Consider the following 26265-nt stretch of genomic DNA (forward strand, 5'->3'; position numbering starts at 1 on the left):
CCTTTAGAAGCAGGGTTTGTACAGTGGCGGAGTGTCAATCATATTTTGAATTTTTGTGAAGGAAAGATATCTATTGTACTCGCATTCTATAGATTGGAAAAGGATCTCCTGAACCAACTATGAGGAAAGCTCTTCATAAACCATGCAGTAACGAACTGTGATGAGAGGAGAGTAAGAAACCAGAATCAAAGAACGCAGAGAAACTTGTTTGAGATAGAAAATATAAAACTTCATTTTAAAACTAATTTTAACAATTTAACATCTACCAGTATGCATGTCATGAGCGAATAATACTGCTAAGTTTTTTCAATGTTTTATGAATATGAATCAGGGTCTCAGATTATTAACTATCCACTGAAGATGGTAGCATATAGTCCTGCTCCGAGAAGTTTGCCTCCAAAATGCTGCCGATCCAGTCCGGACCAATGCAATCCCTTATGAAATCCAATGTGATTTGATACAGTTCGGAATTCAAATTCTTCGGTTTACAGATTGTTAAATGATTCAATTTCATCCTGTAATATTCGCCAAACCCTGGATCTAAAATGGAAAGATAAATGTATGCAAGTTACTTGACCTCAAAACCAGACATGAAATCATAAAATACTAAGCAATGAACTATTTGGAAGCAAGAACTATGACCGATACAGTGGAACCTCATTACAACAAACTTCATCAATTTGTTATATCTGCTAGTTCATTACATCCAGTTTATAAATTTTCTCATTTGGGACCTAGGTTTGTTATATCTGATAACAAAAATACATAAAGAGGATGTATTTTTGCTGATAAGTGTTAAACCAAAAATACATAAAGAGGATGTATTTTTGATTAAACTGATAAGTTATAACTAAACTGATTAACTAGTAACTGATATTATACCTGATAACTTCATTAAAGAGGGAGGTAAAATAAATAGGATAAAAAGATTTAAATAATCATTTAATTCTTGTTGGGCATGTCAGCCTTGTAATGAGGTTCACTGCAAAACAACAATTTTAATTCAATATAGTACCTAAGATGGGTCTATTTTCTGTAACTCGTCCTGGCATTGAAAAGTGATGCCGTCAATAGACAATTTATTTTGCGTAATGATTAGTTGAAACAAACAGTTGGCAATACAGAGGCGCGAAACATACTTACCACTTGATTCAGGTGGTACGACTACCGCTTTGACGTTGAGACCAAGATCCATCTTCTCTAATTCTCCAAAACTGAGCACAGGGAATCCGAGAGAAAAAGCGAGCTTCGTGAAATCCTGATGAAGCTGTCGTAGCATTTGAGAATCTGCAAAAATAACCATGAACTTATCACGTGACACGATGAGCCTTATCAACTCTACAAGTACCGGTATAAACCTCAATTACGATATCTATGTAAGTAACTATCCTTTCATTTCAAATAAATCTCTAAAGATACCGGTCGGTAGAAATGTTCTACCCTTAACCTCAGTACAGCGTAAAATCTTCGGTACTGTGGGTCTTTATACACTATTCATGCCATCAAAAATTCCTAGTCTTATAAATGCCATGTATAAAGGGAGAGAACAAGGCTAAGGGTGTTCGGGCCAATTGCTAAAGAAGAAAGTTTTTAATGAATCTTTCTGGCTAGATTCGTTTCAAAGTGAAAAAAAAAACAGTAGGCTTTATGATATGAATGCAGTTTTGGAAGGCACCTGACTACGGATAAATCTTAAACAGCAATAGGTTAAAGTGAAAGTAAACAGCTACGGTACTAATATAGGAATATTCATGAATACCTAAAATATATCTACCTAACACATACACAAAATGATAAATAAATCTTAATTAGTCGATTTTAATAGTTTGTAATTACCAAAGATTTGTATGTATATAAATATTTCTATGTTATCCATTTGCAGTCACTTATTTTATACCTGAAGAGGCGAAACGTTCCAGAAAACGTTGGTTACTAATAAAATGTTATCTACTCATTTGAAAATGAGATTCATCGTGTTAACGCTTCAATGGAAATTAAAAACCGATAAATGTACATTTTGTCTCCTCACCCTGGCATAGTTCTTTAACTTCGATCGAAGGGTTTAATAGAAATTTCGCTTGAGTCGAATAAGCAGCCAGCGATGACCCCTTGTGCGGCACGCTGTAGAATATCACACCTAGCGTTTTCCTCGCCATGGACTGAATATGACTGTCGCTGTTCCAGGATTCTAATAACATCTGTTTAATCAGAAGACCTATGAAAATAGATTCAAACAAAAAACCCATGATAAAAAGATTAAGTCATTGATATTTTAACAAAATTGCTATTCATGATATTCTCCTAACTGCAGTTACTTAAAACAAATCCTAGAGAACAGATATGAAGACAAGCTAACTGGTGAAATTTCTTGCTAGGGACAATTTCAAATCCTGCCAGGAATTTTCTCCAAACTTAAGAAAATAACGCTACAGTTTGTGTGTGGTAACTATTATTACTCCAGCTCACCTCCCATTGAATGACCGACCCAAACAATGGGTCTATTTCCGACACCTGCGAGATGCAATTTCTCCAAAATTTCTTTCCCTCTGACTTGTAGTGATCGCCTGTATTGCAAACAAATAAGATTTTTATATCGTTATCAGTACATTTGAATACAACTAAACACTATCACACATATCAAATTGTTTTTATTTTCACCAGAGCTTGAAATACTCCAGATTCTGCCTTAAATTGGGTAGTGTTTGGACCGTAAATACTTCACTGAGATACCCGGAGATCAAGTTAAGACTCAAGGAATTTGCAAAGGTGTAACAAATAAATTCTCCGACTTAAGCGGTTTACCGAGTTGACCACAGTACCGAGTTAAGGAGGAGTTGATTGTAGATATAACCACATCGGAGTAAGGAGGAGCCAACTGTAGATGTTGCCAGATCGGATGAACACTTACTTTTCAACTTCAAACGGACATTTCGGTGCCCACTCGCTGAGGTATGTATCGTAGTCTACACAGATTATACGAATATTGGGACAATCCTTCGCAAGCCAATCCTATGAATATCAAAATTGTTGGCTTGTAGGTTCTTTTCTGAATGAAAAAAATTCCGGAGATTTTGGGGGAGATTGGTAATTACGTACTTTAGGCCAACATGGTGAAGTAAGCTCCGTCGTGTTTTCTCCTTCTTCGGGGTCTTGTTGTCTCCAGGTTTTGAAAGCACCACCAAGTAATCCGTGTACGAACACTACATCCGCATAGACCGGTTCGCTTAAAAAAGCAAATGATTTTTTGACAACGAAAATCTTTTCTCCAATTACACGACAATTACACTAATAGCTTATAATTCGCTATTGCAGTGTTGCGATAAGCTGGCATAAAACGAAAAGAGGCTGTTAAAAATTAAATTCACATCTGAAAAGATGTTCAAGAAACTTATATCAATTCAGAATTTCTACCCAATTCAGCCCTTTACCAATGCTATCAACATCGGGAAGAGAAGTTACTGCTGGGTCCGGATTCACAAAAATGTTTAAGTTCAAAATAAAACGGCTAAGTTTGAGTTATCGTTGACAATGAAAACATGCGGTAACCAATAGCAATTAAACCAAAATTTGGGTATAACTTTTTGTGAAACAGGGCGCTGTAGCTCCAAGAAAAAACTCTAATACAATTGGAAAACTTGCATGATAGATGATACCTAGACCTAGTATAGATGTTTTCTGCCTAACACAATGGATGCCACCCTAAGCCTGGATTTCCACTTTTTTAGGGGGAAATGTTACTACAATATTTACCTGGATCTGTGTATCGGATGGATAAGGTATATACCGTCTGTGTATTTCTCGGGACCGAAATCTCTGTCCAGATTCGCTAAAGCCCTCGCAGCTTCCAACGATAAACAAAGGTCTGAAGACTTTAGCCATGATACTAAAATTGACACCCACCCTAAAAATACATACAACTTCTTTTTTGAGACCATCTTACACTGATCAGCATGGGCAGATTTAGGGGGTGAGCTTAAGAGGTCCAGGACCTATGCCTTCCCACTCGGGTTGCCTTTTTCGCCAATATAGATAGTTCAAACCTGCAAATTTGATACCAGATAGAATTTGCATCTTTTAGGATATATTTCTGCAAAAATATCTGAACACCAAAGGTGGGACCCCACTAGTGGCCTTTGACATGGCTGCTTTATTTTAGAAATGCCTTGACCCTGACAGATTTGGGACCAGTTGGGAAAAGGTTATTTCATAGTGAAGGATGAAAAATGTTTGACGTACCGCTACAAATCAGATCGGCTCTGAGGTCATTTCTCATTGCGAGGTTTGCTATAACCTGGCCTACGCAGTGTAATATCTGTTGACTCGATGAACTACGCTCGAGATTAATTTGCTGCAAAAGTTGAAGTCCTCCACGTTTCACAACCTCTAACCGATGCGAGTTCACCTGCAGAGTTTACACGATATTCATTCAATAAAGTACCCGGTATAAGTCCCAGAATCACGAAATCGAACATTTTTTTGGAATATCGTTAACATTAAAACTTATTAAGAATCCGAATTTTCGGTTTTCAAATAAAAACCATTATCAAAGAGTTACTCGAAATACAACATGTCAGAGTATATAGGCCTATACCTAAAGGAACGATACACACTATTGTAGTCATATAGGCCTAGATGATATCAAACAGGGAGGAACTGCTCTGGGACAACAGCTTATCGTGGGGGGAGAAACCAAGATTACCATTTACACAAGAATTGAAGTGCGAATTTTTCAATTATTCATTTTTCGATTTCGTTATTACAGGACTTATATTTTAATCGTCTTTCGCGATTCATTGCGAAGTCTTACCGCGTCATTCATTCAATAATTCAGGGTTTTTAACTGATTATAAGCGAATAAACCAGTTTTACCTTGGAATGTCGAATCAGAGCTTCGAGGCAGAATTTTTCTACTTTTTCAGGAGGAACTGCGCTTAAACTTTGGGCGAAGCTCAGCCCATTACCACCGAAACACCATAATCCACCCTGAAATCAAGTGAACTTCTCATGAAAGGCACATGCAGAAAAAGAGGCGGTGCTTCTTTGAGGGTTTGTTTCTTGTATAGTATCATGGTTCCCAAAGGTACTTGAATTAAAAATACCTAGGTTTTTCCCAAGTATTTCACGGGTAATTTTTCAATTTTCCCGAATGGAAAATGAGGCCTTCGTAAAAATGAACAAATACCATCATACTACAAAATACCATACTACAGTCAACTACTAATACTACGGTTCATAATGGTGATTTTCAAGAGAAATTGTAGAAGACATATGCCCTTGGCAAATGCAACACGTGAAATGTAAATGACTTTCCTAAATATTTCGCTGATTAGAGGAAAATTTCTCAAATTCCCAAATATATCCAAACTGCGAATATTGTCTTCAAATTCCCAAGTTTTTTGACGCCTTATAAAACGTTACCATTATGAAACCTAAACATATAATTTCAATATTCAATCGTTTGTGAAAATATGTTTGATATTAGGAGTATGCAAGTTTCGTGAGATTAGCAATTTATAATAGCATAGCTGTCATATACGGCTCCGTGTCCTCTGATGGCATGTGTATTAGGTGACAATTCAATTCAATTCTTTATTGATCCTTATTACATTGAAATTCCGGGATAAAATTCCCAAATTCAATAAATACAAATTTTAAAATAAATTAATACAACATACATGACACACGGGTAATTCATACAGAACAACATAAGCATGTTATTTTAAATGACAATGTCTACTTCAACCCACCCAGACTCAAGACTCTAGGATATCGAGTGACAGCCAAACCCGTGGCCCGGGACCGGGCCGGCTGGCTAGGCCGCACGATATGCTCTAAGTCATGATGAAGCAGACATCAGAAGAGCTCTTTCTTCATCCATGGAGGCAATGAAGTTGCAGACCAGCTTAGAGGCATAAGTAAATGAAGTCGGTCGCAAGTTCGCGATCAATTATTGAGAATTTTCAATAAAAAAATTTAAACCACTACTAGAGTCGAAGACCTGTATCATCTACCCAATCGCCAAATCTCATCATTCCCCAAATTTCTTAAAACTTCGATTTCAAATTTGCAATTCCACATTAGCTTAGCCCAGAAATTCTACATTTTTTTCCCAGGCGTCAAATAATTTTCTAAAATTAATTTTCTTGTTCCTACTATGGTACTATGGGAACCATGTAGTGTGTGCTGCTTATGGTGTGAATTTATATTGAATAGCCACATAAATACCTCTATTTCAAATGGACCAGAAGTGCTCAAATCAGAATATAAAATGACCTCCGAGAAGGTGATTGCAGTAATACTCACTCTTTCTTCAGCCATGGCTTGTTTCCCTTCGGACAATGCATTCGATGTGAAGTACTGAGTACACTGGTCAATTCCCGTTGTGGGCAGAGCCGATAACAACTTTCTGAAATTGTCCTCGGTGCATTCCTGCATAAAACAAGAATTTTGACTAGAAACAAAATGGCAGGTTCTTTGAACAGTGGAACCTTGATATAACAAACTGGGACCAGAAAATATGTTCGTTATAACCGATAGTTTGTTATATCCAGTATGAAATTAATTAAGTTGTTTTACTGGGGACAAAGATGAATCATTCATTGTATCCGAGTTTGTTATAACGAGGTTCCAGGATAGAATGTTTACATCTATGGGCAAATTGGGTACATTCATGATAATTTGCTAGCTCAGCAGTGATGTTATGCTGGTATCAGGCCTCAAAACACTCGTTTGAGGAGACCTTTGCGAATGATTCGCCAAATGATTCATGGATGGGCATCTAGATTGTGCGCTATATAAACTGCATTCTTAGACAGATAGAAATGAACAATTGAAGTAAAATTCAAATTCAACATAGGTTTATAAAGTACATATGCAACTATGTACCGGTATGCAGAAGCAGAATTATTTCAGTTAACCATTTTCCTCTGACATACTAGACTTAGCATTTGTTGGTAAGATGTTTAATTCTATTAAATTTTGATAGAATCAAATCCCTTATCCAGCAAATGCCGAGTTAACTCAAATTCATTGGATCACAACCAATCATCACTCTGCAGACTGCCCTGGAATTTGCATGCCTCAGACGAAATTGATTGATTCTGTCAGATCTGAGGCAAGCAGTTTCTAGACAAAATACTGTGTATATCTGCAGGGGATGGGTTAAGACAGGTACAAATTGCAGTATGTACTAGACAAATCCTCTCAACTAACTAAAATCACTTTCAATAAATTTCACCTCATATAACAAATTGCAATCCTTTCTGTCACATGCTGTATCCTATATGAATACAAATCCAACACACGTCATGCAAAAAGGTAACTGCATTGTCTGTGAAGATTTAAAAATCGAAGAAAAAAGTTTGTAGATAACTTACCATATCACTAGGTAATCTGGGAGGCGGTAAAAAGAATCGTTTATCTATTTTCGGACTTCGCGCCAAACCAATCAGCGTCCTGGCATCAACTGCTTGAGCAATTTGTCGGTATTCACTGTCTAAAAATTGCAAGGTAAATGTTCAAGAGATTCAGAACAACCTGAGGGCTAATTAATTCAAATGAAATCGAATTGAGTTAACCAAGCAATAAAATTTCCCTGGTATATAAACATGAAAAATATTCTTTTATGTGTGTATATACATCCCACAAAATTTCAATGATTTACATCTAATTTACTACTTCTAATTTTGGATACCAGTACATTTTAGGTGTACTGGTGTCCAGAATTAGATGTTAGTCAACTGATTTGGAACAATCAGCCCCGCTTAAGGTAGATCAGGGCGTATTAGATTCTAATATATATCATATGGCCTGTTATATCATTCAATAAAATCTACCGGTATCAATACTTGAATATTGGTCAGAATTTTGGATAGTTTGTTGCTCATTTTATTGTCAAAATGTTCAGCATCCATTCATTCATACGCATTTAAAAAGTGTATCGGAAAAAGTGTACTTTAAAAAGTTTAAAAAGCAATAAATCCAACTGTAAGAGAGCTTTTAGTTTTGCTGCTCCAGCTCTTTGGAATGCCCTGCCTGTCTCTGTAAGGCTTAGTCCATCAGTGCAATGTTTTAAGTCAAATTTAAAAACGTACCTTTTTAAAAGGACTTATATGTTTTAAGCTATTTTACTATTCTAATGTATTAACCCTTTGTACAGCGCATAGATTATTATCTTAGTTACGCGCTACATAAGAAATAAATTATCATTATTATTATTATTAATATTATTATTATTATTATTATTATTATTATTATTATTATTATTATTATTATTATTATTATTATTATTATTATTATTATTATTAACAACTATTAACTATTAACTATTAACTATTAACTATTAACTATTAACTATTAACTAATAACTATTAACTATTAACTATTAACTATTAACTATTAACTATTAACTATTAACTATTAACTATTAACTATTAACTATTAACTATTAACTATTAACTATTAACTATTAACTATTAACTATTTACTATTTACTATTTACTATTTACTATTTACTATTTACTATTTACTATTTACTATTTACTATTTACTATTTACTATTTACTATTTACTATTTACTATTACTATTACTATTACTATTACTTGTATTATTTATTATTTATTATTATTATTATTATTATTATTATTATTATTATTATTATTATTATTATTATTATTATTATTATTATTATTATCATTATTATTATTATTATTATTATTATTATTATTATTATTAATTTTATTATTATTATTATTATTATTATTATTATTATTATGTATCAGATAATTTCAAGTTTGATGGTATGATTTGCGTGTATCATTGATCTTTGCAGGTTTTTTCAAAAATGGCAAACAGGGTCTCAAACATTCATTACTATGACAATAACCCCGCTATTTTATGTCAAATTTCAATTATCTCATGTAAGTATTTTTCTTCCAACCGAATCTGACTTTTCAAGTATGAACGTGGTATTGTGTAGATAAGACTCAAAATAAGATCTAAGTCAACAGATATGGTAGAAGTAGATAAGTAGATAAGACACACTTACCATGCCAGCCATGCGTTTCTGATAGAGCTCTTACGCCTAATAAACGAACATTGTGGTCCGGTGATCGGGCTATCTTTAAAAGGGTCCACGGATTACTACTGAAACGTTGCAACCAAGGAAACCACACAGCTACAACAAACAAAAAAATTATAAATTCCATGAAATACATATTCAGTTGTAAATTTTACTCACACAAATGAAATAAAGATTTTGTCACAAATTGTGATGTGGCTATTACCGTTTTTCTTTTTCCTTTTCTCTTCTTCATCTGTAACCAGAAAAAAATTACGATCGTATTCTTATAATCTTGAAGAAGTTGAAGTTGAACATTAAAAAAAAGGGATGGGGTCGGTGATTTGAATTCGGAAACAGCTTGGGATAGAATACTCTACTGGACGCCAATCAACTGCTGCGATCACAGGGGTGAGAGAAACCACACAGACGCATTGACTCGAGACTGCTTGACCTCACAAGGAACACTTATCCAGGGTTTGTATTCTTTGGCCTGGTTTATCTTCACAGACCTAAAATTAAGTCTAGTAAACTGTATAGTATACAGAAACTTGAATTTTTACATGGCTTAAGTGTCATAATCAGTTTCATGGTTTATTTCAAATAAAAATGCACGATCTTTCATTTCATAGTTGAGTAATTCGATATCACGAGGCGTGAGAAGTGTGGTTGAAATCGATGGTTTTTTTTTCTGAGTACCTTTCTGTGCAGTGTTGTCGATGTAGATATAAGAATTTTGACCACGTTCTAGTTCGAATACGTCTTGATCGATAGAGTGTAAACTCTGTTCCAATGACGAGTATTGCCTAAACAGGAACAGTCCGCTGAAATTGAAAATTTGCAGAAGGTTCTATTTTTCACTTTGCTGACTCATTTCCATATGTCAATCGAAATATCATAGTCCTACAGAAATACAGAATGTAGGTTAATCCTGGACCCAGTTTTATGGGATTTGAATACACCTCTTATCGGATCTAAAACTTACCCAAAAATGGAAAATCCAAATACACCAATTGCTGTATATTTTCCTAAAAAAAAATACGACAAATATTCGAATTTTGAATTGACAGCTAGTATGCTACAAATTCTAAAGGAGCTAAGTTATGGACTTACTTCGGAGGTGTGAAGATTAGACTTCAAAGTTTTTTTCAAAGATCCAGATCTACAGTTCCGAATTTGGATTCAAATATTTGATTGCGAAACTTAACCACATACTAGGCTAGTTAGTTACCTAATTGTTGGTAGTAAGCTTTTATGATTCGATGGTCTTATGTGAAAATTATCCGATTATAAAACTAAACCACGGACAGGTTAATGACTAATACTGGGCCTAGTTCCTAGTACTGAGTATGGAGCTAGATCCAGATAGGATTATTTAACTCTACACGTCGTGTTTTGACCGAGCATCAAACTTCTACAGTGAAATCCTAAAACCCATGCAACATTATCATAGAACTGAACAGAACCGTGGACTCTAAATGTTTGAGAGTCCATGACTGAACTTACCAAGTTTCCTTATATTCTTGTCAGCATGATTAGACGTTGAATAGAGTGCGGTATGAAGATGCTTTGACAAGATTTCCGATCTAACCAAAACATACATGAAGCAGCTAGCAGATTACGTTTGTAATGAATTTTGGTAGCATTGAAGAGTAGTCCGCCAGCAGCAACCTAGGCTACATCAAATCATTTCTTGATTTCCGCATTAACTATAAAAAAGAATGTACACTACTATAGATAGGATCTACTAACTGCAATCTAGCTCACCTTTCCATTATATGGCGCTAGTGTACGATTCAGGTTGGGTACAACCATAAGGGATACCTGTAATCTGTAATCAGTAGTAATACGTCATAGTATCCCATATCGGCATTAACACGACGGGTAGGGGAGAGCGCAAGTTAGGTTAATTTTTGCTGAGCTGGGCGTCAATCTGCTCAGTTGTACGAGAGCAGATGATATTTTCCGGCAGTTTATTCCGATTGAGTGTTGTTTTGACAAAGAACTAGTGTTTGTACTGTTCGGTGTTCGCACGGGGAACGATAAACCACTTTGAGTTGTTGTAGGCCTATGAATAACGATCGACGACGTTGGTTGTAGAGTAGTCTTTATAACGCGCCGGCTGACAAAGACTTCGTCTGCCTCGGGGTATTGGTTTTAAGAACTCTGATGAGGGTATGGCCGGCACCAGCCCCTCGACAACCCTGTACATAAAGCCAAGATGTTTTTTCCGACAACGTTCTTCTAAACTCGGAAGGTTATTTTCCATAAGCATTTTTGTAACACAACCTGGTTGTCTTGATTTGTAGTCGCTTGTAATGAATTGTGCTGCCCGGTGCTGCATGCGCTCCGAACAGTCAATATCTTGTCTGAGATAGGGGTCCCATATAATGGCCCCATACCCTAGTAATGGTCGAACAAGCGTGATGTATGCAGTGCATCTACATGGTGAAGGGCAGTTCCAGGGTTACGTCAGAGGAGGCCTAATGTTGAAGCTGCTCTCTTGCCTCCTTGCGAGATGTGTTGATGCCATTTAAGGTCTTCTGAGATTTGAATGCTGGGATATTGTTGGCTGCTGACCTGTTTTAGAATTTCATCATTTAGGCTGTAGAAGTAGTGGGAATGATTTGAGGTACTAATGATATTGCGTTTCTTCACTTTGAAATACATTCCCCACTCTCTAGCCCACGTTTGGAGTGATGCTAGGTCTTCATGCATAATAACGTGATCGTTGAAGCTTTTAATTGCTCGGTAGAGGAGGCGTCATCGACGAACAGTCTGACCTGGGATTTGACACGTGGCGGGAGGTCATTGATATGTACTAGGAATTACAAGGGCCCTAGGACCGTGCCTCGAGGTACTCCAGAGTCTACAGTAACCTCTTCCCCTTCTACGATGATTCTCATTTTCCGCTTGGTAAGGAAGTTTGACAACCATGTTTGTAGTACACCGTTAATACCACAGCCTTTGAGCTTGTATAATAGTTTCCGGTGCGGAACTGTATCAAAGGCTTTGCTGAAGTCTATGGCAATGTCAGTTTGCAGGCCATGGTCGTTAGTCAATAGGAGGTCATTTACTGTGATCAACAGCTGCGTTTCGCAGGAGTGGCCCGGTCTGAAGCGGTGGTTTAGACTGGTGAGGATCTGGTTTTTGTCCAGGTGCTTTCTTAGGTGTTTGCAGACAATATGTTCTAGTAGTTTGCTGATAACTGACGTCAGCGAGAACGGGCCATAATTTTCTGGGAGGTGTCTGTCTCCCTGACGCACAAAAAGTTGGCGTTATGCCAATCTAATGGAAGCTCACCACTGTCGGAAAACGTTTACTACTCTTACTACACTGCTTACAGCTAATAAAGTTTAATAAAATATGTTAAATTGATTGTGATTGACCTGATCCGTGAACAAATTTTGATATCGATAATTTACGATCTGATAGTGAAATATCATGTTGTATAGCACAAAAATTCTCTCTATATCATCCAGTGATATAACTTATCGCATAAACGTATCTAAAAAGCGATCAACAGCCGTTAAATTGCGACTATTTACCTTAAAATCTTGGAAAAAGCAGACAGCTGAAATTTACTTCCGGGTTCAAATGGGGGTCAATGAGAGGGTGTTGAAAAAATCAGATACGAAGAAATTTTACACGGGCCCGCGGTCACCCCCATCTTCACCCGTCAAGGGATTCGAATCCACTACGCTAAAGCTGTTCCCTGGTGGAAGCGAGTTCGGGAGTGATACCGGACCCCTGGCAAGCGAGGATGCGGTCACCCTTGCCCGAAGAGACTTTAGTCGTACAAACGTCGTAGAAAAAGAAACCAAGGTAAAAGTGCAGATCCGCACCTCTCGTGCGAAGAGGTGCGGATCTGCACTTTTACCCCGAAACCCATTGCCAAATTTCAATATACATCCGATACCTCGGTATCTCAAACAACTCGTTTCACAGTACGATTCATTCAAGCGAGTAGATAATGTCAATTTCATCGATTAGGCTCGTCTCGAAACACTGGCGGCGGGTCCAATTTGTAGGATCTACATTTCAGAACTTTCTCATTAATTCTCTCTTAAAACTGAGGTGATGGGAGGTTGAACTCATCCCTGTCTTTTTGAATTTCTTCAGAGCAATCACAACCAAAAACAGAATGTACCCTAGTTAGTTACCTAATCGTTGGTGGTAAGCTTTTATAATCGGATGGGCTTATACCCACCAATATGTGGTTTGTGAAAATATCCGATCGTGAAACTAAACCAGACAGGTTACAGACTAAATATACCCGATATCTATAAGATATTAGAATCGGAACCATGCCTGCAATGAGTTTAACGATACGCTACCACACCTACATATCTGGATAATAATTTCCATTTTTTAGCCATAGAAAGGTATCGTTAAACTTTGATTTACTTCACAACAGAAGCTCTTTTCTTGCATTCAACTACCGTTAAAAGAATACTATCTGGCAATCCTTCAAGTCTGTACAGAACTGGTATAAAATCAATTGTTCCACAAGAAAGATGTTTGGATGCATTCACAAATAAAACTTTTAAACGATAAATGTTGTGCCCAATATTTCTTCTGTGTACAATGATCTTTGTAAATCTCCTCATCCTATTCAACCATAACCAACAAATGATATTAGATTTTTCTAAATTTATTTAAAAATAAAACAAAAATAGTCAGTGTCATCTCTTTCCTTTCTTAGATTTGGCAGTAGTACTATTGCTGCCGATATGTTTCGCGTGTCCAGTCGCCTTGATGTGCGAAAAAAGTTTGTTACGAGTTTTGAATTCTACATTACAAACGTTACACCGGGTATCCTGTTGTAAATCATCAGCTTCAACCTGAAAATAGAAAGAATTTCTGATTCAATAGAATTAAATGATACGATATATCCAATAGCTCAGATTGAAATTCAATTGATAAAATTTCGTACTAGTTCAGTAAACATTCAAATCTGTGATGAGACTGACTGACAATAAAAAACTTTGAGCAGTACCGGTATCTAAAACCACAATGTTTTCACTGCTGACTAAATGAATTTACAGCACAAAATTGACTAAATGAATTTACAGCACAAAATTACGGTACTTTAAGTTACTCGTGGTAAAGCTTACATCATTTTGTTGCTGCTGTTGTGCTCGAGCTGCCTTCCTTGCATCTTTTGCTTTCTTTCCTTTTAATTTAGTCGGTTTTGGAGTGCTGTAAATACGTAAAGTTGCAAAATAAGCGAAGGCAATCTATCTGGTAGATGTTTTCAACTAGCCAAAGTGATATGACAATATCCAAAGCAGCTGCAGAACTGATCAACATTTGGATAACGAATTTCGATCAAAAGGCTTACATTTCTTCATCTTCACCTTCACTAACTTGATCTACCTCTTCAAAAACTTGAATACGTTCCTGTAATATATTAATAATACATTTGAACGATTTTCACATTGATAAGAGTACACTTGTATCGTATTAATCACTGGTGGAAAAGGAATATTTTCAATTCCCCTAGTCCTCAATTCGAAATATCTACTTACATCAAATTTAACATATAGATTTTCCTTGTCTTTTTGTCTGCAAGTGAAAATTAATCATGTCAAAAAATCTATCAAATGAAGATATCTATACAATGTAAGGATTATCATTCAGGAGGTAGGCCTACTCACTTGACTTTATTTTTGGCAGTTACCTCTCCAGATCCATTCGTATCGAGGTGACAATTGTCTATTTCCTCGACCACATTCTGAATTTCTTCATCATCTATTAATTCCTAAAGGAAAGATTGAAAAATGTACAGTTTGCATACAAGAGCTTCGTAACCAATTCTATCTATAAGGCAGACATGTCAATCAATGCCGGTATCAATCTACAGCCTAGAACCAGCCACCCTTCATGCATTCGCCATTGTCGAGCGAAGTCTGGATGATAGAAAATTTTGCAATTAAGTGTCTGCTGTCCATACCAGGTAGTTAGTTTACATTCAAGAATGTTTTTCTTAAGTCAGGATGGTCAAAAATTGGAGGTGATCAAGTACGGAGTTCAGGCAGCTTACACCAGTTGAAAATGAAATATTGGTAAGGCCAAATTCCGAACAACATTCCTACTTTAGTTCCTAAGTGAATACACTATATACTCATATACAGTCAAGTCCATTAAAACGCCATCCTTTTCAATGGCAATGCTCGCTTAATGCCAAAAAGAACAAATTTGCCCTATCTAACTTGAATTCAATGGAAATATCATTCTCATAATGCCATGTTTTTCATCGGTCCAACCAGTGACATTATGGAGGACTTATACTGCATCTTATATTGAAATTGACAAAAAAGGATCTACCTGTTCAGCCTGTTGTTGTCGCCTTTTCTTCTTTTGCTTTTTTGATAACCTGAAAAAGTTGAATCACTCAATAAATCTTATTGGTCGTGTTACTACGTATATGCAATGGATAGGCTTTTCAGATAGTGCCGAGACATCTTTTAACATCTCTCAACCAGCCGCTAGCTTCTGAAGTTGGTTTAAACGATTTTAACCAGTTATCAATGGAAGGCGAGGGGCACGGCACCCCATGCATATAGAAGCTCAACTGTACATAACTCTTAACTACTGGTACTTGGCTCAGGAAACTGAGACATCAAAATAAAAATGTGTTCATATCTAAATGATAACCTTCCTCCTGTCTCTTCATTTTACGATCAGTCCTAAATCTTTCAATATCTTCTTCTTAATTCAAAACATCCATATCATATAATCTTTCGATTTCCTCAGCAAACCTACTTCTGTTTAGGTTGTTCTTCCACTTCTGGGTCTTCGTGGAGTTCACTATGGTGGATGACATGTTCCAGGTCTTCTTTGGTCATCTGCTCCTTCAGGAATGCAACATTTTCTTTATGTTTCCTACTGTTTTGATGATTTGCATAACTAAGAGGAAAAGAGACAAAATTATAACAGATCGCACATCACATGAAACTGATTCTTAATAAATTCATCAAGAATGGAATATGAATTACATACGATTGAGGAGTTTTAAATGCTTTATTGCACGCAACACAAAACATATCATCTATCATTGCTTCTTCTACATCTTCATCATTCTCTTCATCTTCATCGGCGAGAGATTCTGAAATAATAACGCCAGGGCGGACTGATAAATTTAAACAAGCTTTATTTAGTAGACTCCACTTAAACTAGTACAGTTGGGACCTTGATTATTCTACTGAAATTAGGCAGTCATTGGTTTGAAGAACCACAAAAATCAATGGATGAAATAAGGAATTATTCAGCTTATCAGCAGTCAAATGATATTCCTGATATCTTTTGATTTCATATGCTCAGACCTTAGAGAATCGTCAAGGGTTTGCTTCATTATATAAATGTTCAGACACATGTCCTTCATTAGTCTTGCCATTTTACATATCTCAAAATCGGCAACACTTGCCTCCATTTTAGCGCACTCGTGATGCACTTGCGTATGAATGAAAACTATGGCTAATTTAGGTCATTGGTGTGAAGTGGTAGTAACACATACCCGCTAACTCGGAAAACCGAAAAAACAAAACAAACCTTCATCAGATGAACCAGCATATTGAGCCTCTAATTGTTTGAGATCAGTTTCCAATGCAGACATCGCTGACCAAGCAGTTTCTTCATAGTTTTCCATCTGCCTTAAATATCAAGTACGTGAAATGTTTTAAATTGTGAAATTGAACACTATTAATCACTAGGTAAAATGCATGATATTCAATGTTGATTTGATGTGACATCGTTACTTACTTTAAGCGTTCAGCTTTCTGTTTTTTCTTTCTTTCAGCGTCTAACCGGGATATTTCTGCTGCTCTATCTTCCAGCTTTTTCTACAATTGGAACAAAAAATATTCTAACAATGCTCAGATGAGATCAAAATCCATGTGAACTCCAGGTTGAAGTATAAACGAATAACTTACCCTGTAAGCCTGAACACGCTTGTCTCTTTTTCTAACAAAAGCAACAAGAGCCTAGAAAAAAGATAATGAAGAATCGTTCAGAAATGACCAATAAGTGATGAGCTTGTTTTACACTGCCAACTGATGAAGAACCACGCCATTCCTAGTCACAACGAAAATCAATGCCACAGCTTGAACAAGTTGGAGCAGTAATTTGAAAGGTGGGAAATGGAAGTGAAAAACATGTTCAACAATGCCCTTTAGAATTCATGTACTAGTTAGAAAATAAAACAAAAAGATAACACTGCTCTTAATTCAACTATCATCATACGTAGATATGAAACTACTAATTACATGAAATAATCAATTCTTACCCTTATTTCTTCATTTCGTTCTTTTCTGGCAGCGTCTCGCAGTTTCTTATTTTCAGCTTCCATCAACCGTCGCGTACGCCTGTCGGGCGCCTCTCGCGTGTCGTATTTTTCCACCCACACATACGATCGAGCCGTACAAAAACTTTGCCAAAACGCATAGAAATCATGTACGACCTACAAGTATTGAAATCCACAACACAATTCAAAAGATAATTGATGCTGCAATATTATTTTAGAGGGGTCGGATTGATGAATTCTGGAATTGTCATAATTCTAAAATCATTACAATTGGCCTTTTTTTTAAACATTTTTTCAACAAAATACCAGGTGCTTCTACATTTTTTTCACATAATTTTCCCAGATTTTTTCATGTCAAGACACAATAACATAAGCAGTAAATGATCACAATCAAGACGGATTAAAATGAAATTTCTTGAAGTTTAATACAGCTCGTGAATCAGGTATGCGCTACGGTAAATGGCATAAAAAGTGGATCAAAATATTTTGGCAGTCAAATTTGTCACAATTTTAACATTTTTCACATCAATCTGAGCCCTGACATTACTATCATTCAAAGTCTTACCTCTTCGTAATCACTCTTTGAATCACCGAATCCAGGCATATTATAATCTGAATCATCTTGTTCCATGAACTCAGCATCCTCAGCTGCCAGAGCTTCGAAAACTGTCCGATAAACTGTATAAAACCCCTAAAAATTCGAAATTCAGACATAAAGAAAGGAAATTTGATCTCATTCCCCAAATAATATCCATAAAACCTCCCCCACCTCCCCACTACTGTGAAATAGACTATATTTTACTTGAATTTTCTAATTTCTTATTCACAAAGAAGTTAAATTAAAAAGATGTACAGTAAAGCTCACTGAATTGTGAAACTGTTTGCTTAATGTTTAAGAATATTAACTGAATATTTTGAGGTTTTCAAATTCAGCTTTCAGAATGTATCAAATTAAATCAAAATCATTGGACGAGATTATTGCAAATAATTCGAAATTCAAATCGAAGGGCACCTTTATTCGAAAATCCTGAGACTTTGGTGAGTACTGAAAGAGACCAACATTTTTCGAAACCAAAATTTATCTACTCAATTGTGGTTAATGGTACTTACGTCTTCATCATCTCCATATCCCGAGTAACACTGCGCTGTGAAATACTCGTAAACATTCAGACACTTGTCCTCGTATTCATCCCCTCGACCTAAGCCTAGAAGAGAAATTTCAAAACTTACGGTGCATTTCTTATCACGAAGTGTTAAGGAGTAGAATATAGTCAGAAGTTAAATTTCGAAACGTAGTATTAACCCTTTCACTGCTGCGGTGTATACTACAGTAGATTTTACACCCTATATTGCGCATACTGTACCCTGCGATCAGTGTATCCATCAAATTGTTTATTACCAGGACCCAGTTCCATAGTTCTAAGTTAAATTTGACTCTAGAGTCAAAACATTGAAAATAAACTAACTTTAACTCAGAGTTAACTCACAACTCACAACTGTGGAACCAGGCCCACGCGTTGAAATTCCTATTGAAAGATGGCTGTAACTAACATTGTGAATGTCAGTAACTCGCACGCTGTACATCCATAAATAGTGTTGGATCTTTTTTAAAAATTTCAGTTTTTCATTCCAGTAATATATGGTAGGGTGGGATATTAATTTTCTGCCTGAACCCACTTCAGACATTCACATTATAGGGTGAAGTCACACACAGTGCGAGATCAATTTCTATGAGAGTGCTGAAATGGCGTTCGTAGCGTATTTTCAAATGATACTTTCAGAGATATGAAATAATGAACACACATGTTGTCAGATTGTCAGAATTAAGTACACGTACTGATTGTCTGAAGGGGCAGGTCTAGGTCGTAGCTATTGTTCCTACGTGAGATAATGAGAGGTGTTTAAGGTTTAAGGATATACAAACCTCCTCTGAGTATGGCCTCTCTGTGTTTATCATACCACGCCCGTTCCTGAGGGTCGCTCAGTACCTCATACGCTTGTTGTATGATTCTGAATTGCTTCGTACATTCTTCTACGTCGTCTGGATTCTTATCTGTAAATAATAATAGAACCTTTTAGCAGACTCGATGATTTGACAGCAGGTGCATCCCTTGCTCATTTTGAAGGTAAAATACCCTCTCACGAGATAAAGTTTCTATTAGTAGTCACAGTGCTCTTCATTAAAAAAAGAACAATTCAATGTTAATACTTGAGTACCAATAGAGCCATTACGTTGTTTGAGAAATATTCAGTTTTAAAGGACCAGCAAATGTTTTGTTTGAGCAGTTTACTTTTACAGAGTTTGTTCAAAGTCTCTCCTAGATGTGAGAATACACAATGGAAGATCTTTTTTCGGCGGAGTGGAGACAAGTCAAAGATCTTGCAGCAATGTTTTTGTCACAGTGGAGGAACCACCATGACTTGCAAAAGACCAGGACTTGGGACGGTTGAGATTACATGGACCAAGACTTGCAAAGGAAGAGAGTATGTGGACCATGACCTGCAAGGGAAGAGAGTACATGGACCATGACTTGCGAGCCAAAAATAAGTGACTTATGCCATCCCCAATGTGACGAACTTCTGGACACAGATTCAGGAGAGGGTTATCTGATTTTGTAGGAAGCATTTCTGAAGGCTGATTTGGAACAGCTACGGAAAGCGAAGTGACCGAGATCCTGATTCCATGGAGGTACACAAATGGCCGGCAGACGTGCAGAATCTAATTGATGGGTAACTACCGATCAATCTAGTGCCATCACATATAATTTCTAAAACAATCGGTACAATCCGAAATTTTCTTTCTATGCATTATCCTGGATTCACGATTTCATATTCGACATTGCTACAAAGTGCCGAACGTTCTTTACACCAGAACTGACAAAGCAATATATATATATAAACATCAAATTTCCAATGGACCGTGACTTACTAAGGGTAGAGAGAACAAGGACCATAACTTGCAAAGGGAAGAAGGTACATAACTTGCAAAGGGAACATGGACCATGAATTGCACAGGAAGAGAGTACATGGACCACGACTTGTGAGGGAAGATAGTACATGGACCATGACTTGCAAAGGGAAGAGAGTACATGGACCATGACTTGCGAGGGGAGAGAGTACATGGACCATGACTTGCGAGGGAAGAGAGTACATGGACCACGACTTGCAAGGGATGAGAGTACATGGACCATGACTTGCACAGGAAGGGATTACATTGGCAATGACTTGCAAGGGGTGAGAGTACACGGACCATGACTTGGGAGGGAAGAGAGTACATGGAACATGATTTGTGAGGGAAGAGAGTACATGGACCATGACTTGCTGAAGAAGGTGTAGTTTCATTTTCCGAAATTACTGTTTTATTAAAAACAAGCTATGGAACCTTATCAATTAAAAAAGCAAAACATCTATGGGATCATATAATTTTCGGGGATTATTTAAATAGAGGGTTTTCAATGTTTGATAGACAAACTGTGGGGATTTCTTGGGCTTCTTAGGCAAAAAGAAACATAAGTATTAGTGCTGGGTATGATAGAAAATTAAGAGGAGTAGGTAAATTATTTACGTACAAAAGATTTCAATCATTGAGTTTGTCATTTTCTGATGAAGTTAAATATTTAAATGATATTGAAAAAATGTTTGAAAATAATTTCTGAAATTTAAGAATTCTGGTTGAAATTATAAATTTTATCATTGCAACGGGATTAAAAAATCTTCAGAACTTATTAAAAACAAAGTGATCCACCAAGGCAGTGAGATTTCCTCCTTTATGAACATCTTCTCGCCTGGATAACATTGTTGAGGGTGTACGGAACAATCACACTCTCATCAGTAATATCAAGGAGAACCTGATCAATATTTCCGCATTTGCTGGATAGAATAGGGTAGAGTGAGTTCCTCAATTCTAGGGTCGAATCCCATTCATATTCAATCTCGGCAGGTCGTATCTGAGCATCATTGTGCACTATGTAATCATAATAATGATGTTTAATTTTTGTATAGCACTTAACAAAAGTGTCTCTCATGCACTTAGATGTTTATCTTTACCATACGCAGCCTGGGGTATGGTCATCTTTCGGGTCCCACCATGAACCCAAAGTCGCAGGGGATTCTCCATTCCCTGAGGAGTATACTGCTGTTCTAATATTTGTTTCTTATTTTATTTTAAAGGTTACAGTATGTATAGAAGAAAATGACTAAGTGTCGGAGATATGGTTCAGGCGTTAGATGCTGATGATAGTGAACTGTCGGAACTTGATGATGGGAGTGATTCAGACGATGATGATTCTGATTTCGCTGTTATCATTAACAATCAGCATTCCCAGGACGATGACAATGATGGTGAAGATGATGAGCCGCTTGCTTATTTTGTTGGTACGCCTACCACGACCACTATCAACAGAAATCAGATGACGGTGAAATGGAAAAAAAAGAATTTGAACCTTCAAATCATAACTTTACGGGTCCTGGCCTCACTCGTCCAGATGCTATAAAAACGCTGCTTGAGTATTTTAGACAATTTATTTGAGGTGACATGTTGTATATGATAGTTGAGATGACAAATATGTATTCTTTACAAAAAAGGCAAGAATGCAAACATGAACAAAAAAGAGCTTGAGATGCTAATGGGACTGTTTTTACGAATGGGGCTTATGATAATGCCCGGCGTACGGTCGTATTGGGAAATTGACACGCGCTGTTCCTTGAATGCAGATGTAATGAGCCGAGATCAGTTTAGGCTGCTGGTAACTGTATCACATTTTGTGGACAACGAATCGGTCACTGACGTAGTGAAGCGTGATTAAGTATGACCACGTAATAGGCCATGATAAGACCAGGACTGAATAAAGTCAGGGAGCATTGCTTGGAGGTTGAACCAGGGAAAAAAATTTGATAGACGAAATGATGGTCGCTTTCAAGGGCAAATATAGCTCACTTAGACAATATATCAAGAATAAACCCCATAAATGGGGTCTAAAAATTTTGGTACGCGCCAGTATTTCTGGAATTGTGTTAGACTTTGATGTCTATCAAGGTGCAGGAGGCGCTAAAGGTGAGCTAGGTGTAGGAGGTGACACTGTAGTGAAATTGTCAGAAACTCTGCCAAAGAACCAGAACTATAAAGAACAGCTGACAACAAGTTGTATTATAGTTGGTCATAAAAAAATAAAAAATAAATTCTCGCACGCACGAATTTATTTTTCATTTTTTACTCACCCGCCCTCTCCACCTTTAACCTGAACCAACTATTATACAATTACTCTAATATTTTTATAAATGAATATTTTATATATGAATAACTTCTAAAATCAATTTTGATAAAAAATTTGATATTAAAATGGAAGCAAATAAGAAGTACTACTGTCCAACAGAACAAACACAAACCATCAATATTACAAATAATACTGGTGTTATAAATATATATCAGTAGACGTGTTGCAAATGTAAAATTAGTAAGCCATTTACAGATTATTATAAACGTAAGATTGGTAAAGATGGTTTACGACATAATTGTAAAACTTGTATTAAACTAAATACAAAGCAATATCGAGCAGATAATAGAGAACATTATAATGATTATATGACAGAATATATGAGAGAAAGATATCAAACAGATTTAAATTTTAAAATGAAAAGATGTCTAGGTAATAGATTATCACAATTTTCAGTAAAGAAAAGCATTCAGTTACACTATCTAATTTGTTGGGTTGTTCAGATGAATTCTTAAAATCATGGATTATATATCAGTTTGGCGATAAAATGAATATGAATAATTATGGTGATTATTTCCAGATTGATCATGTATTACCATTATCTAAATTTAACATGAACGATGAACACAATCAGAAGTTAATATGGAATTGGAAGAATTTAAGACCTCTTGAAAAGATATGAGTAAATCTGACAAACTAGATTTACAGTTGTATTTAGATCAACTGGATAAAGTAAAGACATTTGTTGAATTATGGAACAATAGTCCAAATAATGAGCCGTGTACTGAGACTTTAATCAGCGCTTAGAATAAGAGCTCGATAACACCCAGCCTATATAACTACTAGCTCTAGTTTGTTTATCAAAACACCTGTTGCCAGCGTTGCCATAGCGGCAGACGATGCCTGTTGAAACAGGACGTATTGCACCATACTGAATCACCGCAGACATATACTGTTGAGACAGGATGCATTGCAACATACTGGATCGCCGCACCCGCACCTATCCGCGGCACCTATCTTTAGGTAAAGAAAATGTCATACTGATCAAGAAGTCAATTGTCTTTTGCAAGTCAAACACCGGAAAGTGAGGAACCAGAAACGATGGATGTTAACACACCATCTCAAGAGACTGTAAAAGATATAGACGACAAAAATATCGAAAAGCTTAAAAAACATTTGGATTACTATAAACAATTAGTAACAATTGTGGACGAAATAATAACAACTAAACAATCAACGATTCGAGAATTGCCGAAAATACCAACTCCGAGTTTAAAAACATTATTAGGAATTAAAGACAATTGAAACATTGTTATCGAAACAAACAAATCATCTTTGGGATTTTATAATCTTTGGGAATTAAAGGGTTTGTTCTTTATCATTCTATCCAAACTGTATCCAAACGGGGCTCTCGATCTAGGCTCCGGCTTGTCAGTTCGGCCATTTTGCAGCAGCAGGAGCAGTAATAAAGCGACAGCAGCAGTACAGAGCATACATTGAAACCTACAAAACTACGACTTGAACTACAACTTCAATTCGGTCTAAGTGAGGACCTAAGACTATTCCCGACAAAACGTAGTATTAGCTTACATCTTCAAGAATGGGCTGATCTCAACTGGCATAGGGATAAGTTTCGTCATCAATTCATTGCAAGTATTGCACCAAGTGTGGAGGGGTCTTTTCATCAACGGGGTATAGAGATTGCGACTAGCAGCACAAGCAGATTTGGTGAACACTGAGCTGGACGCCAAACAATTCCTTCAGGGTGAGGGTAAAGGTATAAAAGTCATAGATGCATAGGATTTCTCTCTCGAAACACAATTAGGAGTTACAGTTTACAGTTCTAAATGTAAGTACCGTTTTTGTTGTTATCAAGACGTCGGGAAAGGTGTTACTTAATATGTTTAAGTGCTGTAATTCATATTTGACAACTTGAACAATTTGAAAATGTCATACTGATCAAGAAGTCAATTGTCTTTTGCAAGTCAAACACCCGAAAGTGAGGAACCAGAAACGATGGATATAAACACACCATCTCAAGAGACCGTAAAAGAGATAGACGACAAAAATATCGAAAAGCTTAAGAAACATTTAGATTACTATAAACAATTAGTAACAATTGAGGACGAAATAATAACAACTAAACAATCAACGATTCGAGAATTGCCGAAAATACCAACTCCGAGTTTAAAAACATTATTAGGAATTAAAGACACTAGAAGCACATTGAGTGGTTATGAACACCACGAATACTTGAAATCAAAATTAACGGATTATAGAGATTTGTCAAACTTTCAAGAAATAGATGCGCATTCATTTTCGGAAATTAGTGATTTATTAAAATCTGAGTATGAAACATTGTTATCGAAACAAATAAATCATCTTTGGGATTTTATAATCTTTGAGAATTAAAGGGTTTGTTCTTTTTCATTCTATCCAAACTGTAAATATTTCATGGACTACTTGGGTTAAATAAAATATATGTATTAGTGTTGAGTATGAACGAAAAATTAGAAGAATTGGAAAATTATACTCCTTTAAAAAATTTCAATTATTGGGTTTGCCATTTGCTACCATTATTAGTCATTTGAATGAAAATGAAAAATTCTTTGAAAATTACACCACATAAACTCACAGGTTGTCACAATGAAAAGGAAGATAAAACTGTTTCACAAGTAAGAAATTTGCCTGTGCTTCATTTGCTATTTTCTAACGCTGCTGATTTGAAGAAGACAAGAGGGAATGAGTTATCTAAAGCACCTATGATCGAGGTTCTTCCTCTTAAACTAAATAAAGAATCTTGGGATTTGGTTGCGTCTAAAAACACAAGAGTTTTGATAGACCATAAAAAACGTGCTTCACCGCATAAGTTTATTTGTCGATTTGTTGGCCTCTAAGGCTGACGCATCAAAAAGTGAGCTCACTAAAGAGAATCTGCGCATTATCATTTACCGTCACCTACTTCTAGGGTTATAATATCAGTTCCTACTATTCTAGGTATAACTGCGCTTGCTATTTTTAATATATATTTTTTCATGATAAGGTATAATCCGGGGGCAAATTTTTTCTATAGCTGGCTTGTTTTATAGCATGGAATAAATTGTTTTGGGTTGTAGCGCTGTGCAGATTTTCTTTTAGATATCTATGGAATTTCGATCGGGGACTATGGTTGATCAAGAACCAGATGGGGAACAGTTGCCAAATCCTGTGGACATCTCTTTTGTTTGATCAACTACGCATTATTTAGATGGGGGGAACTTCTGCGGGTGCACTCTAAATGATTCCAAAACATATCTTACCCCGTCAATTCATCTTCGGTGTACAAGACATTTTAAGAAAAATCTATATTCCAAATTAAGTAGCTTAGATTTGAGTTAAAACATTTCAAATGAAATCATTGATAGTATTTTTGGAAATGATGACGTTAATGGATTAATTGAAGCAACCTCTCCAAAGGGTTGTGAGTTACGTTTTCTAGCTATCTGTTGGCTGGGATGAACTAGACCACTCAGAGAAATTTTCTGATTTCATAAAAATAATTTAACAATGATACACCAGGGACAGTGAAGATAAATCGTAAGAAGTCGTCAACCTTAGAGATTGACACTAGGCTCGTTGTACGAAAGGAGCCCCTAACCCTGGTGGCACGGAAGTGGAGCCACCAACGACGGCAGCAGTTGGGGTTGGC

At 36.3% G+C, this 26265-nt stretch overlaps 2 protein-coding genes across 2 annotated transcripts in view; both read right to left on the reverse strand.

Moving 5' to 3' along the window:
• Positions 1–269: 269 nt before the first annotated feature.
• Positions 270–12748, reverse strand: LOC141899241 (protein SERAC1-like). Its single transcript, XM_074785424.1, has 17 exons — positions 12608–12748; positions 10566–10768; positions 10045–10087; positions 9759–9883; positions 9286–9315; positions 9048–9176; positions 7377–7495; positions 6304–6429; positions 4870–4983; positions 4237–4402; positions 3751–3901; positions 3097–3223; positions 2909–3009; positions 2467–2564; positions 2030–2215; positions 1144–1287; positions 270–540 (listed from the first exon to the last, which is right to left on the reverse strand). The coding sequence occupies exons 2-17, from the start codon at positions 10660–10662 to the stop codon at positions 344–346; spliced, it is 1953 nt and encodes a 650-aa protein (XP_074641525.1). The 5' UTR covers positions 10663–10768; positions 12608–12748; the 3' UTR covers positions 270–343.
• Positions 12749–13742: 994 nt separating this feature from the next.
• Positions 13743–26265, reverse strand: part of LOC141899242 (dnaJ homolog subfamily C member 21-like) — a 56026-nt gene continuing 43503 nt past the window's right edge. The window contains exons 2-16 of the mRNA XM_074785425.1: positions 19289–19417; positions 18475–18569; positions 17930–18055; positions 17347–17520; positions 16994–17044; positions 16824–16903; positions 16614–16714; positions 16065–16170; positions 15828–15971; positions 15390–15438; positions 14720–14823; positions 14591–14627; positions 14404–14462; positions 14177–14261; positions 13743–13903 (exon numbers count right to left, since the gene is read on the reverse strand). Of these exons, the coding sequence (XP_074641526.1) occupies positions 13745–13903; positions 14177–14261; positions 14404–14462; positions 14591–14627; positions 14720–14823; positions 15390–15438; positions 15828–15971; positions 16065–16170; positions 16614–16714; positions 16824–16903; positions 16994–17044; positions 17347–17520; positions 17930–18055; positions 18475–18569; positions 19289–19417 (1499 nt within the window). The 3' untranslated portion in view covers positions 13743–13744. The remainder of the gene's footprint in view (positions 13904–14176; positions 14262–14403; positions 14463–14590; positions 14628–14719; positions 14824–15389; positions 15439–15827; positions 15972–16064; positions 16171–16613; positions 16715–16823; positions 16904–16993; positions 17045–17346; positions 17521–17929; positions 18056–18474; positions 18570–19288; positions 19418–26265) is intronic.

This window comes from Tubulanus polymorphus, chromosome 2 (genome assembly GCF_964204645.1).
Source record: "Tubulanus polymorphus chromosome 2, tnTubPoly1.2, whole genome shotgun sequence".
NCBI classification, from domain to species: domain Eukaryota; kingdom Metazoa; phylum Nemertea; class Palaeonemertea; order Tubulaniformes; family Tubulanidae; genus Tubulanus; species Tubulanus polymorphus.

What these genes read in the sequence shown, in the direction of transcription:
- LOC141899241 (XM_074785424.1), bottom strand. Translation starts at nt 10,662, where the DNA reads ATGTATGTTTTGGTTAGATCGGAAATCTTGTCAAAGCATCTTCATACC. An exon ending in AGAAACGCATGGCTGGCATG is followed by an intron (nt 7,496 to 9,047) that starts GTAAGTGTGTCT and finishes TGCAATTTTTAG; the next exon opens with ACAGTGAATACCGACAAATT. An exon ending in AGTTAAAGAACTATGCCAGG is followed by an intron (nt 1,288 to 2,029) that starts GTGAGGAGACAA and finishes TTATTTTTGCAG; the next exon opens with ATTCTCAAATGCTACGACAG.